The sequence below is a fragment of the Heptranchias perlo genome, chromosome 31, assembly GCF_035084215.1.
Source record: "Heptranchias perlo isolate sHepPer1 chromosome 31, sHepPer1.hap1, whole genome shotgun sequence".
Lineage (NCBI taxonomy): Eukaryota > Metazoa > Chordata > Chondrichthyes > Hexanchiformes > Hexanchidae > Heptranchias > Heptranchias perlo.
Genome location: NC_090355.1, coordinates 436508 through 452321, shown reverse-complemented (window position 1 = coordinate 452321; position 15814 = coordinate 436508). Strand labels below are relative to the sequence as shown.

Below are 15814 nucleotides of genomic sequence, written 5' to 3'. Positions count from 1 at the left end.
CCATGGCGAAGTTGATGTAGTGGGAGGCCCTGCGGAACAACCCATCGGTGACCTGCCTTATGCACTTGTGTGCAGAGGACTGACAGACCCCATTGATGTCCCCGGTGGCACCCTGGAAGGAACCGGATGCGAAGAAGTTGAGGGCAGTGGTGACTTTGACGGCGACAGGTAAGAAGATGCTGCTTGGTCCATCAGGGAGCAGCTCGTCGTTAAGGAGGCTGCAGATGTCGGCGACTACCTGGCGATTGACTCTGAGCCTCCGTATGCACTGCTCCTCGGAGAGGTCCATGAAGCTGAGCCTCGCTCTGTACACCCTGTGCGGAGGGTAGTGCCTCCTGTGAAGCATCTCTCTCTGCGGTTGCCCTCCCTCCTGCTGTGCAGGTGGGTGTGCCGCAGCACCGTGTTGGGGGGCCCCACCTCTCCGAGGCGGACGGCGTGGACTGCGAGGCTGCTGGGGCTGGTCATCCTGTTCGTCCTCCGATGATGTCAACGCACCACCCATCTGGCAGGTGTTGGTCTGAGGGGTTGTGCAGGGTAGGTGGGTGGGTCCTCGGACTGGGGCTGCGGTTTTGTGTCGGTCTGTCCTCTGGCTTGGCGGGGGGTGGTGGAGGGCAGGGGTTGCCCTATGTGACGCGGTGGCCTCCTGCGTGGGTGAGGGCTCTCCCCCGTGGAGCGCACCTTGGCACCTGCCACAGGCTGCTGGCTGCAACACGCCTGGTTTGAAAGGTACTGTTTCCCCCAGTGTGGGAAACTGACTGCATTGAACCTAAAATCCCACACTTCCTCTTTTGACAGCTGCTTCAGCTCATTAACTGACCACAACGAGCAAGTTAAGTGCTCTCAAGTGGAACCCCGCTGGCTTTAATTGCCTGCGGGATTCCCACCAGCGGGGCTTGCGCGCGCAGCCCCGCACGTCAGCGCGGTACCCGGAAGTGGCCGGGATTTCGTCGCGATCCGGTCACGTGACCGGATATCGGGATTTTCGGGGCCCCCCTGCTGGAAACGCGATCGCAAAATCGAGCCCAAAGTGTCTGCAAAGGGATATTGACAGGTTAAGCGAATGGGCAAAAATTTGTCAGATGGAATATAATGTGGGAAAATGTGAAGTCATCCACTTTGGGAGGAAAAATAAAAAAGCAAAATATTATTTGAATGGAGAAATACTACAAAATGCTGCGGTACAGAGGGATCTGGGTGTCCTCGTACATGAAACACAAAAAGTCAACATACAGGTGCAGCAGGTAATGCAGAAGGCAAACGGAATATTGGCCTTTATTTCTCGGGGAATGGAGTATAAAAGCAGGGAAGTCATGCTACAACTGTACAGGGTGCTGGTGAGACCACACCTGGAGTACTGCATACAGTTCTGGTGCCCTTATTTAAGGAAGGACATACTTGCATTGGAGGCAGTTCAGAGAAGGTTCACTAGGTTGATTCCGGGTATGGAAGGGTTGTCTTATGAGGAAAGATTGAACAGGTTGGGTCTATACTCATTGGAGTTTAGAAGAATGAGAGGAGATCTTATTGAAACATACAAGATTCTGAGGGGACTCGATAGGGTAGATGCTGAGAGGATGTTGCCCCTCATGGGGGAATCTAAAACTAGGGGGCACAGTCTCAGAATAAGAGGTCGCTCGTTTAAGATGGAACTGAGGAGGAATTTCTTCTCCCAGAGGGTCGTGAATCTTTGGAATTCTTTACCCCAAAAAGCTGTGGAGGCTGAGTCATTGAATACATTCAAGGCTGAGTTAGATAAATTTTTGATCAGCCAGGGAGTCAAAGGATATGGGGAAAGGGCGGGAAAGTGGAGTTGAGGTAAAAAGCAGATCAGCCACGATCTCATTAAATGGCGGAGCAGGCTCGAGGGGCCAGATAGCCTATTCTTGCTCCTATCTCTTATGCTCTTATGCGGGGGGGGGGGGGGGGGGGGTAACGGTGTAACAGACGGGGGGTATAATGGACAGGGGGTATAACGGGCGGGGGGTATAATGGACAGGGAGTATAACAGATGGGGGGTATAACGGGCGGGGGGGTATAACGGGTGGGGGGTATAACGGGCGGGGGTATAACGGGCGGGGGGTATAATGGACGGGGAGTATAACAGATGGGGGGTATAACGGGCGGGGGGTATAACGGGCGGGGGGTATAACAGATGGGGGGTATAACAGATGGGGGGTATAACGGGCGGGGGGTATAACGGGCGGGGGGTATAACAGATGGGGGGTATAATGGACGGGGAGTATAACGGGCAGGGGGTATAATGGACGGGGGGTATAACAGATGGGGGGTATAATGGACGGGGGGTATAACAGACGGGGGGTATAACGGGCGGGGATTATAACGGGCGGGGGGTATAATGGGCGGTGGTTATAATGGGCGGGGGGTATAATGGGCGGGGGGTATAATGGGCGGGGGGTATAACGGGCGGGGATTATAACGGGCGGGGGGTATGATGGACGGGGGGTATAACGGGCAGGGGATATAATGGGCGGGGGTTATAATGGGCGGGGGGTATAATGGGCGGGGCGTACAACGGGCAGGGGATATAATGGGCGGGGGGTATAATGGGCGGGGGTATAATGGGCGGGGGTATAATGGGCGGGGCGTACAATGGGCGGGTGGTATAATGGGTGGGGGTATAACGGACGGGGGGTACAACGGGCGGGGTGTACAACGGGCGGGGGGTATAATGAGCGGGGGGTACAACAGGTGGTGGGTATAATGGGTGGGGATTATAATGGGCGGGGGGTATAATGGGCGGGGGGTATAATGGGCGGGGATTATAACGGGCAGGGGGTATAATGGACAGGGGGTATAGCGGGCAGGGGGTATAATGGGCGGGGGTATAATGGACAGGGGGTATAGCGGGCAGGGGGTATAACGGGTGAGGGCTACAACGGGCGGGGGTGTATAATGGGCGGGGGTATAATGGGCGGGGGTATAATGGGCGGCCAGTCCCCTATCGCCAGTTTTTGTACCCCCACTGCCCCCCACTGGGTCTGTTTCCATTGGAACAGGGAAGACTAAGAAAAGATTGAATTGAGGTTTTTCACATTATGGCGAGTATTGAGAGGGTGGATCGGGAAAGATTAATTTCTCTGGTTGGCGAGTGAGTGACAGGGTTCATCAATTTAAAATAGTCACTGAGAGTGGGTGAGGTTAGGAGTAATTTCTTTACACAGTGGGTTGTTGGAGGACGGAAATGCTTTGCCACAGGGAGTGTTTGAGGCAGAGACCATTGCATCTTTTACGGGAAGAGTCGAGAAATATCTGAAGCTGAGAACATAAGAAATAGGAGCAGGAGTAGGCCATTCGGCCCCTCGAGTCTGTTCCGCCATTCAGTAAGATCGTGGCTGATCTTCGACCTCATCCTGAGGAAGATATGTGGAGAGCATAGGACAATGCGGTCTGTTTTCATAGAACCTTACAGCACAGGAGGAGGCCATTCGGTCCATCGTGCCTGTTCCGGCTCTTTGAAAGAGCTATCCAATTAGTCCAACCCCCCAGCCCAATTCGTCCAATTCCCCGTAGCCCTGTAAATTTCTCCTTATCGTGTATATATCCGATTCCCACGTGAAAGTCTTGGGTTGTACCATCAAAGGAACAGCACAGACACAATGGGCCAAATGACCTCTTTTTGTGCTGTGGCTCGAAGGCTGTTGCTATGGTTACGTTGACTGTTTTCGAGTCTAGTTTTTTTTTGGCAGGAAGTAGCGCTAAATTTAATCGGATGCCAGTGTTACTGAATGAACTTACTGTGCAAACACACTCGCAGTAAACTCAGTTTATTATTGCTGAGTGCCTCAGGTAGACAAAGGCTCAGCTAATATGATTGTAAACAATTTTACAACACCAAGTTATAGTCCAGCAATTTTATTTTAAATTCACAAGCTTTCGGAGGCTTCCTAATTGCTGGACTATAACTTGGTGTTGTAAAATTGTTTACAATTGTCAACCCCAGTCCATCACCGGCATCTCCACATCATGACTAATATGATTGGACACAGAGTTTTTTTGATATCGAATTCGAGTCCTTTTCATGGAGCGAAGAGCGGGCACAGTCAGCATGCAAAGCCCGCGTCTCCACATGATGTAATGTCAAGTCGCACAGTGAATTTTAAGACTGCAGGCCGTTCCCACATTGAAATGAGTGTGTGGCAGGAGGGCAGGCTGAGTCGGCTCTGGACAGGATTGCTGTTGTTTTTGGTTCCTGCTGAAGCCCAGTTTTCGGGAATGCCCAGTCCCCTGCTTCTGCATTCGACGTTCTGCATATTTTTATTTCCTCCACACTTTTGTCTGGTTTGTTTGACTCTTCAGTTTGTTAATTCATATCTTCCAGGTGCAGCTCCCAAGCTTGGGTTTTAACCACGATCGGAAACAGGTCAAACAATCGATGCTCCCCCCTATCTGAGGGAAAGGAAAGAAAGACTTGCATTTCTGTAGCGTCTTCAGGACGTCCCAAAGCACTTTACATCCAATAAAGTTCTTTTTGAAGTGTAGTCACTGTTGTAATGTAGGAAACGCGGCAGCTAATTTGCGCACAGCAAGATCCCACAAACAGCAAAGTGATAATGAGCAGGTAAGCGGTTTTAGGTGTTGGTTGAACGATGAATATTGGCCAAGAAACCGGAGCAGCGAGCTTTGCGTCTGATCGAGCAGCGAGCTTTGCGTCTGATCGAGCAGCGAGCTTTGCGTCTGATCGAGCAGGGAGCTTTGTATCTGATCGAGCAGCGAGCTTTGCGTCTGATCGAGCAGGGAGCTTTGCCTCTGATCGAGCAGCGAGCTTTGAGTCTGATCGAGCAGGGAGCTTTGTGTCTGATCGAGCAGCGAGCTTTGCGTCTGATCGAGCAGGGAGCTTTGTGTCTGATCGAGCAGGGAGCTTTGTGTCTGATCGAGCAGCGAGCTTTGCGTCTGATCGAGCAGGGAGCTTTGCCTCTGATCGAGCAGCGAGCTTTGAGTCTGATCGAGCAGGGAGCTTTGTGTCTGATCGAGCAGCGAGCTTTGCGTCTGATCGAGCAGGGAGCTTTGTGTCTGATCGAGCAGGGAGCTTTGCCTCTGATCGAGCAGGGAGCTTTGTGTCTGATCGAGCAGCGAGCTTTGAGCCCGATCGAGCAGCGAGCTTTGCGTCTGATCGAGCAGCGAGCTTTGAGCCCGATCGAGCAGCGAGCTTTGCGTCTGATCGAGCAGCGAGTGGTCAGCCCTGATTTCAAGCATATGGGAGCTTCCAGGCTCCTGATGGGGGCTTGCCAAAGTGGGCGGGGTGGAAGATCTAGCATATCAGCGGCTTTTAAAGGGCCGCTGCAAGCATTTAGAGAATGGGAGTACCAGCAGAGAGGCCGTAAGCAAGGCCTGGCCCAGGATATGCAACTCTTCCTCTGCCAATCCGACCCACATTTACTCTATCTTCCTGCAGGACAAATTGACGCACAATACTCACCAAAGGCAGGCCACTGGAGAAGGTACCTGGGTATACCGATCCTATGTACCTGAATCCTAGTGTACCTGGGTATACCGATCCACTGTACCTGAATCCTAGTGTACCTGCGTGTACCAATCCCCTGTACCTGAATCCTCATGTACCTGGGTGTACTGATCCCCTGTATCTGAATCCTTGTGTACCAATCCCCTGTACCTGTATCCTCGTGTACCTGAGTGTACCGATCCCCTGTACCTGAATCCGTGTGTACCGATCCTATGTACCTGAATCCTTGTGTACCTGGGTATACCGATCCCCTGTACCTGAATCCTTGTGTATCTGGGTGTACCAATCCCCTGTACCTGAATCCTCATGTACCTGGGTGTACCGATCCCCTGTACCTGAATCCTCGTGTACCTGGGTATACCGATCCCCTGTACCTGAATCCTAGTGTACCAGGGTGTACCGATCCCCTGTACCTGAATCCTTGTGTACCTGGGTGTACCGATCCCCTGTACCTGAATCCTCGTGTACCTGGGTATACCGATCCCCTGTACCTGAATCCTAGTGTACCTGGGTGTACCGATCCCCTGTACCTGAATCCTTGTGTACCTGGGTGTACCGATCCCCTGTACCTGAATCCTTGTGTACCTGGGTGTACCGATCCCCTGCACCTGAATCCTTGTGTACCTGCATGTACCAATCCCCTGTACCTGAATCCTCATGTACCTGGGTGTACTGATCCCCTGTATCTGAATCCTTGTGTACCAATCCCCTGTACCTGTATCCTCGTGTACCTGGGTGTACCGATCCCCTGTACCTGAATCCTTGTGTACCGATCCTATGTACCTGAATCCTTGTGTACCTGGGTATACCGATCCCCTGTACCTGAATCCTTGTGTATCTGGGTGTACCAATCCCCTGTAACTGAATCCTCGTGTACCTGAATCCTCGTGTACCAGGGTGTACCGATCCCCTGTACCTGAATCCTTGTGTACCTGGGTGTACCGATCCCCTGTACCTGAATCCTCGTGTACCTGGGTATACCGATCCCCTGTACCTGAATCCTAGTGTACCTGGGTGTACCGATCCCCTGTACCTGAATCCTTGTGTACCTGGGTATACCGATCCCCTGTACCTGAATCCTTGTGTACCTGGGTGTACCGATCCCCTGTACCTGAATCCTTGTGTACCTGGGTGTACCGATCCCCTGTACCTGAATCCGTGTGTATCTGGGTATACCGATCCCCTGTACTTGAATCCATGTGTACCTGGGTGTACCGATCCCCTGTACTTGAATCCATGTGTATCTGGGTATACCGATCCCCTGTACCTGAATCCGTGTGTACCTGGGTGTACCGATCCCCTGTACCTGAATCCTTGTGTACCTGGGTGTACCGATCCCCTGTACCTGAATCCTTGTGTATCTGGGTATACCGATCCCCTGTACCTGAATCCTTGTGTATCTGGGTATACCGATCCCCTGTACCTGAATCCTTGTGTACCTGGGTGTACCGATCCCCTGTACCTGAATCCGTGTGTATCTGGGTATACCGATCCCCTGTACCTGAATCGTTGTGTACCTGGGTGTACCGATCCACTGTACCTGAATCCTTGTGTACCTGGGTGTACCGATCCCCTGTACCTGAATCCGTGTGTATCTGGGTATACCGATCCCCTGTACCTGAATCCTTGTGTACCTGGGTATACCGATCCCCTGTACCTGGATCCCCTGTACCTGAATCCTTGTGTATCTGGGTATACCGATCCCCTGTACCTGAATCCTTGTGTATCTGGGTATACCGATCCCCTGTACCTGAATCCGTGTGTATCTGGGTATACCGATCCCCTGTACCTGAATCCTTGTGTACCTGGGTGTACCGATCCCCTGTACCTGAATCCGTGTGTATCTGGGTATACCGATCCCCTGTACCTGAATCCGTGTGTACCTGGGTATACCGATCCCCTGTACCTGAATCCGTGTGTATCTGGGTATACCGATCCCCTGTACCTGAATCCGTGTGTACCTGGGTGTACCGATCCCCTGTACCTGAATCCGTGTGTATCTGGGTATACCGATCCCCTGTACCTGAATCCGTGTGTACCTGGGTATACCGATCCCCTGTACCTGAATCCTCGTGTACCTGGGTATACCGATCCCCTGTACCTGAATCCTCGTGTACCTGGGTATACCGATCCCCTGTACCTGAATCCTTGTGTACCTGGGTATACCGATCCCCTGTACCTGAATCCGTGTGTACCTGGGTATACCGATCCCCTGTACCTGAATCCTCGTGTACCTGGGTATACCGATCCCCTGTACCTGAATCCTCGTGTACCTGGGTATACCGATCCCCTGTACCTGAATCCTTGTGTCCAGATACCCAGGACCTCAATATTAAAAGAATATCTGCATTTACGTTGATTTCAGAGGCAGGGCTGTTCTCAGACTGACTGAGATTGGGTACCACTCACTGTCAGACACCGACACACCCCGCACCACACCCTGGGGAGGCAGGGGAGAGGGACGTGTCGAAGCCCCCGGTCTGATCCGACGAGCAGAGCACTGGCTGGAGGTGCTGGGCCTTTCGGGGATGTGGTAAACCGAACCTGGACTGCGGTGTCCTCACTGATGAGGAGTGTGGGCTCACCCTGCCCGGTAATGTTAACCCCCTACACTTGCCTCTTTGCACGAGTCAATCACGGATGTGGTGCACTAGAGCAGATAATCTCCCCATTCACACACCGGCTGGGTGAACACATGACTCACTGTTGTACTAACACTGCAAAGGGCCCAGGCTTGGTCCCTGCTCCAGCACAGCAACATCTGGAGACCTCAGTGCCCCGGGACTATGGGCAGCTCTCAGTCTCCCGGCTCCTGGTTGCCACCCACTGACTCCCGGTGTACGCATCAGGTAGGCCTCAGGCTCACTTCTGATGCACCCCGTGCTGGAATAGTTTGTCGACACTCAGACTCCAACGTTCCTCCCTGCGCTGCCTCATAAATGTGTGCACTGTGGGTGTTCTGGAGTGGATTGCGGGAAATGTATCCAGCTGCAGCTACTGACAAACCGCATTGCGGCACTGGAGCTGCGGATGGATTCATTATGGAGCATTCGCGATGCTGAAAACGTCGTGGATAACACGTTTAGTGAGATGGTCACACCGCAGGTAAAGGTTGCACAGGCAGGAAGTAAGTGGGTGACCTCCAGGCAGAGTAAGAGGAGCAGGCAGGCAGTGCAGGGGTCCTCTGTGGCCGTCCCCCTCTCAAACAAATATACCGCTTTGGATATTGTTGAGGGGGATGACTTATCAGGGGAAGGCAGCAGCAGCCAACTTCCTGGCACCAGGGGTAGCTCTGCTGCACAGGCTGGGAGGAAAAAGAGTGGAAGAGCTATAGTGGTAGGGGATTCTATCGTAAGGGGAACAGACAGGCGTTTCTGTGGCCGTAAACGTGACTCCAGGATGGTTTGTTGCCTCCCTGGTGCCAGGGTCATGGATGTCACTGAGCGGCTACAGGGCATTCTCAAGGGGGAGGGTGAGCAGGCAGAGGTCGTGGTCCACATTGGGACCAACGACATAGGAAGGGAGATGAGGTCCTGCATCAAGAATTTAGGGAGCTAGGTAGCAGATTAAAGAGCAGGACCTCAAAGGTTGTAATCTCTGGATTACTCCCAGTGCCACGGGCTAGTGAGTATAGAAATAGGAGGATAGAACAGATGAATGCGTGGCTAAAGAGTTGGTGCAGGAGGGAGGGTTTCAGTTTCCTGGATCACTGGGCCTGCTTCTGGGGAAGGTGGGACTTGTACAAGTCGGACGGGTTGCACCTGAACCAGAGCGGGACAAATATCCTTGCGGGGAGGTTTGCTAGCACTGTTGGGGGGGGTTTAAACTAACTTGGCAGGGAGATGGGATACAGAGTGGAGCTACAATAGGGGGTGATGTGCAGCCAAATATAGAGAAAAAAACAAGTCAGCTTGGAAGACAGGGCAAATATGTGAGGGCAAGGCTGGATGGCATCTATTTTAATGCAAGGAGTCTTGCGAATAAGGTGGATGAACTGAAGGTGTTGATAAACACATGGGAGTATGATATTGTTGCTGTCACAGAGACATGGTTGAGGGAGGGGCAAGACTGGCAGCTCAATATTCCGGGGTACAGAATCTTCAGGCGAGACAGAGGGGGAGGTATAAGAGGAGGGGGGGTCGCAATAATAATTAAAGAATCAATCACTGCCATAAGGAGGGATGATATATTAGCAGGTTCCTCTAATGAGGCCATATGGGTGGAGCTTAAAAACAAAAGGGGGCAAGCACTTTGATGGGAGTGTACTATAGACCCCCAAACAGTCAGGGGGAGATAGAGGAACAGATATGTAGGCAAATCTCAGAAAATTGTGCAAATAATAGGGTAATAATAGTGGGGGATTTCAACTTCCCCAATATTAACTGGGATACTCAGAGTGTAAAAGGCTTAGAGGGTACAAAATTCTTAACGTGCATCCAGGAGAGCTTTTTGAGCCAGCATGTAGAAAGTCCTACAAGAGAGGGGGCGGTACTGGACCTAATTCTAGGGAATGTGGCCGGCCAAGTGGAAGAAGTGCTAGTAGGTGAGCACTTTGGTGACAGTGACCATAATTCGGTGAGATTTAAGGTGGTCATGGAAAAGGACAGGGAGGGGCCGGAAATAAAGGTTCTAAATTGGGGGAAGGCCGATTTTAATAGGATAAGGCAGGATCTGGCCAAAATGGACTGGGATCAGCTGCTTGTAGGAAAATCCGCATCGGAGCAATGGGAGTCTTTCAGAAGGGAGATTGAGACCATACAATGGCAACATGTTCCTGTAAAGGTCAAGGGTGGTTCCAAGAACTCCAGGGAACCTTGGATGTCAGGGGATATACGAGAATGGATTAGGAAAAAAAGGAGGGCTTTTGGCAGATACAAAAGGCTAAAGACGGAGGAAGCCCTAGAGGAGTACAAAAAGTGCAGGGGGATACTTAAAAAAGAAATGAGGAGATCAAGGAGGGGCCATGAAATAACACTGGCGAGCAAAATAAAGGAAAATCCTAAGATGTTTTATAAGTATATTAAGGGTAAGAGGATGATTAGGGAAAAAATAGGGCCCATTAGGGACAAAAATGGCAATCTGTGTGTGGAGCCGGCAGATGTAGGAGGGGTTCTAAATGAATTTTTTGCATCTGTTTTCACTATGGAGAAGGACGATGTAGACATAGAAATACGGCAGGGGGACTGTGATATACTCGAACATATTAACATCGAGCGGGAGGAGGTATTGGCGGTTTTAGCAGGCCTAAAAATGGATAAATCCCCAGGCCCGGACGAAATGTATCCCAGGCTACTGTGTGAGGCAAAGGAGGAGATTGCGGGGGCTCTGACACATATATTCAGAACCTCTCTGGCCACAGGGGATGTGCCAGAGGACTGGAGAACCGCTAATGTAGTACCATTATTCAAGAAGGGGAGTAGGGAAAAACCGGGGAACTACAGGCCAGTGAGCCTAACATCAGTGGTAGGAAAATTATTGGAAAAAATTCTGAAGGACAAAATTAATCTCCACTTGGAGAAGCAAGGATTAATCAGGGATAGTCAACATGGCTTTGTCAAGGGAAGATCATGTCTGACTAATTTGATTGAATTTTTTGAGGGGGTGACTAGGCGTGTGGATGAGGGTAACGCAGTGGATGTGGTATACATGGATTTCAGTAAGGCCTTCGATAAAGTCCCCCACAGGAGACTGGTCAAGAAGGTACGAGCCCATGGAATCCAGGGTGCATTGGCACTTTGGATACAAAACTGGCTTAGTGGCAGAAGGCAGAGGGTGATGGTCGAAGGTTGTTTTTGTGACTGGAAGCCTGTGGCCAGTGGGGTACCACAGGGATCGGTGCTGGGTCCCTTGCTGTTTGTGGTCTACATTAATGACTTGGATATGAATGTAAAAGGTATGATCAGTAAGTTCGCTGATGATACACAGATTGGTAGGGTGGTAAATAGCGAGGAGGATAGCCTCAGTCTGCAGGACGATATAGATGGGTTGGTCAGATGGGCGGAACAGTGGCAAATGGAATTTAACCCGGAAAAGTGCGAGGTGATGCACTTTGGAGGGACTAACAAGGCAAGGGAATACACAATGAATGGGAGGACCCTAGGCAAGACAGAGGGTCAGAGGGATCTTGGTGTGCAAGTTCACAGATCCCTGAAGGCGGCGGAACAGGTAGATAAGGTGGTAAAGAAGGCATATGGGATACTTGCCTTTATTAGCCGAGGCATAGAATATAAGAGCAAGGAGGTTATGATGGAGCTGTATAAAACACTGGTTAGGCCACAGCTGGAGTACTGTGTGCAGTTCTGGTCGCCACACTACAGGAAGGATGTGATCTCTTTGGAGAGGGTGCAGAGGAGATTCACCAGGATGTTACCAGGGCTGGAGCGCTTCAGCTATGAAGAGAGACTGGGAAGATTGGGTTTGTTTTCCTTGGAGCAGAGGAGGCTGAGGGGGGACATGATTGAGGTGTACAAAATTATGAGGGGCACAGATAGGATGGATACTAAGGAGCTTTTTCCCTTCGTTGAGGGTTCTATAACAAGGGGACATAGATTCAAGGTAAAAGGCGGGAGGTTTGGAGGGGATTTGAGAAAGAACTTTTTCACCCAGAGGGTGGTTGGAGTCTGGAACTCATTGTCTGAAAGGGTTGTGGAGGCAGGAACCCTTACAACATTCAAGAAGCATTTGGATGAGCACTTGAAATGCCATAGCATACAAGGCTACGGACCAAATGCTGGAATATGGGATTAGAGTAGACAGGGCTTGATGGCCGGCGCGGACACGATGGGCCAATGGGCCTCTATCCGTGCTGTATAACTCTATGACTCTATAACACTCTACCATTACCAACAAGCCAGGGGATCAACCCTGGTTCAATGAGGAGTGTAGAAGAGCATGCCAGGAGCAGCACCAGGCGTACCTAAAAATGAGGTGCCAACCTGGTGAAGCTGCAACACAGGACTGCATGCATGGTAAACAGCGGAAGCAACATGCTATAGACAGAGCTAAGCGATTCCACAACCAACGGATCAGATCAAAGCTCTGCAGTCCTGCCACATCCAGTCGTGAATGATGGTCGACAATTAAACAATTAACGGGAGGAGGAGGCTCTGTAAACATCCCCATCCTCAACGATGGCGGAGTCCAGCACGTCAGTGCAAAAGACAAGGCTGAAGTGTTTGCAACCATCTTCAGCCAGAGTGCCGAGTGGATGATCCATCTCGGCCTCCTCCCGATAGCCCCACCATCGCAGAAGCCAGTCTTCAGCCAATTCGATTCACTCCACGTGATATCAAGAAATGGCTGAGTGCACTGGATACAGCAAAGGCTATGGGCCCCGACAACATCCCGGCTGTAGTGCTGAAGACTTGTGCTCCAGAACTAGCTGCACCTCTAGCCAAGCTGTTCCAGTACAGCTACAACACTGGCATCTACCCGACAATGTGGAAAATTGCCCAGGTATGTCCTGTCCACAAAAAGCAGGACAAATCCAATCCGGCCAATTACCGCCCCATCAGCCTACTCTCAATCATCAGCAAAGTGATGGAAGGTGTCATCGACAGTGCTATCAAGCGGCACTTACTCACCAATAACCTGCTCACCAATGCTCAGTTTGGGTTCTGCCAGGACCACTCAGCTCCAGACCTCATTACAGCCTTAGTCCAAACATGGACAAAAGAGCTGAATTCCAGAGGTGAGGTGAGAGTGACTGCCCTTGACGTCAAGGCAGCATTTGACCGAGTGTGGCACCAAGGAGCCCGAGTAAAATTGAAGTTAATGGGAATCAGGGGGAAAACTCTCCAGTGGCTGGAGTCATACCTAGCACAAAGGAAGATGGTAGTGGTTGTTGGAGGCCAATCATCTCAGCCCCAGGACATTGCTGCAGGAGTTCCTCAGGGCAGTGTCCTAGGCCCAACCATCTTCAGCTGCTTCATCAATGACCTTCCCTCCATCATAAGGTCAGAAATAAGGATGTTCGCTGATGATTGCACAGTGTTCAGTTCCATTCACAACCCCTCAGATAATGAAGCAGTCCGTGCCCGCATGCAGCAAGACCTGGACAACATCCAGGCTTGGGCTCATAAGTGACAAGTAACATTCATGCCAGATAAGTGCCAGGTAATGACATTACCATCGCCGAATCCCCCACCATCAACATCCTGGGGGTCACCATTGACCAGAAACTTAACTGGACCAGCCACATAAATACTGTGGCTACAAGAGCAGGTCAGAGGCTGGGTATTCTGCGGCGAGTGACTCACCTCCTGACTCCCCAAAGCCTTTCCACCATCTACAAGGCATAAGTCAGGAGTGTGATGGAGTACTCTCCACTTGCCTGGATGAGTGCAGCTCCAACAACACTCAAGAAGCTCGACACCATCCAGGACAAAGCAGCCCGCTTGATTGGCACCCCATCCACCACCCTAAACATTCACTCCCTTCACCAGCGGCACACTGTGGCTGCAGTGTGTACCATCCACAGGATGCACTGCAGCAACTCGCCAAGGCTTCTTTGACAACATCTCCCAAACCTGCGACCTCTACCACCTAGAAGGACAAGGGCAGCAGGTACATGGGAACAACACCACCTGCACGTTCCCCTCCAAGTCACACACCATCCCGACTTGGAAATATATCGCCGTTCCTTCATCGTCGCTGGGTCAAAATCCTGGAACTCCCTTCCTAACAGCACTGTGGGAGAACCTTCACCACACGGACTGCAGCGGTTCAAGAAGGCGGCTCACCACCACCTTCTCAAGGGCAATTAGGGATGGGCAATAAATGCCGGCCTCGCCAGCGACGCCCACATCCCATGAGCGAATAAAAAAAAATAGGAACAGGAACAGGCCATTCAGCCCCTCGAGCCTGTTCACAGTATCATAGTATGTTACAGCACAGGCTATTCGGCCCATCGTGCCTGTGTCGGCTCTTTGAAAGAGCTATCCAGTTAGTCTCACTCCCCCTGCTCTTTCCCCAAAGCCCTGTAAATCTTTTCCCTTCTGTTCTTCCATTGTGTTAGATTGTAACTGCTCTGTATCTCAGCCCCTCGTTGCCTCTTCTGGGGCTCGGGTGATGTTCCCACTGAGAGCAGGGCCAGGGCTTCTGAGCACTGGAGGACCCCTTAATGGCGGGAATCCCATCGGGACTGGCTGGGCATTGCAAATATATCCCCCCCCCCGACCCAGGGAAATGTGCTTGGGGGCAGGTGGAGGGGTGATTCGGAGGGGTTCTCCAAAGAGGAGAGCAGTTTTGGGTTGGAGGTAGCCGATTTCACCCCACCAGTCCGGCTCGGTTTGAATGAAGATGAAAGGCCCCTCACCTCTTCCACCACATCCCCCTCGAACCCCACCTTGCGCCCCAAACCCCTTGTCCCCCACCACCCACCCCCCTAGTCCTCCACTCCCCCATCCTCCCCTCCCCCCCATCGTCAACCCCCCACCCTCTCCATCCTCGCCCCCCCCACACCCCTCGCCATTCCCAGTGCCACTGTGCCCCCACTGGGGGTGGGTGGGTCGGGGTGGGGTCAGAGATGAGGATGGGGTCGGGGGTGGATGTGGCTTGGGTCGGGGTGGGGCTGTGGGTGGGGTCAGAGGTGAGGATGGGGTCGGGGTGGATGTGGCTTGGGTCGGGGTGGGGCTGTGGGTGGGGTCAGAGGTGAGGATGGGGTCGGGGTGCGGGTGGGGTCAGGGTGGGGCTGTGGGCGGGGTCAGAGGTGAGGATGGGGTTGGGGATGGATGTGGCTTGGGTCGGGGTGGGGCTGTGGGTGGGGTCAGAGGTGAGGATGGGGTCGGGGTGCGGGGGGCTGGGTGGGGTCAGGGTGGGGCTGTGGGTGGGGTCAGAGGTGAGGATGGGGTCGGGGGTGGCTGGGGTGGGGTGGATCGGGTCGTGGTGGGTAGGGTGAGTGACGTGGGGGTGAGGTGTCAGTACCAGTGTCAGCTCTGGGGCACCAGGAGCGAGGCCCACTGAGTGTCAACAAGGAGACTCTGGGTCTGTCTGGGCACCCCCACTTCACCCACATGACCTCCACCCACACGGCAATGGCTTGGATCAAACTGCGAGCAAAAGGGGTCTCGAAAAGTTTTAAAATAGGAAAAAAAGACAAACGCTGGAATATTGTAACCTTGTCCTTTATTCCTAGTGTACGGTAACCGGTGACAACCTGTGGTTCTGCTCATTCCTCCTTTCCATTGCGGAGTCGGTGAAACCGTCACAGATTCGGTACCTGGGACGTCAATCGTTGCTGCAGACTCCACACACACACCTCACGTGATAATTAAAGTACAAATCATTTGAAAAATGCAACATACCCCACGGGTAACTCGGGCTGTTAGTTTA

At 52.1% G+C, this 15814-nt stretch overlaps 1 protein-coding gene across 1 annotated transcript in view; it reads left to right on the top strand.

Annotated features, from left to right (window-relative positions):
- Positions 1–4607: 4607 nt before the first annotated feature.
- LOC137300317 (discoidin domain-containing receptor 2-like) overlaps positions 4608–15814 on the top strand; it is a 33393-nt gene continuing 22186 nt past the window's right edge. The window contains 2 exon segments of the mRNA XM_067969403.1: positions 4608–4634; positions 4684–5459. Coding sequence (XP_067825504.1) covers positions 4608–4634; positions 4684–5459 — 803 coding nt within the window.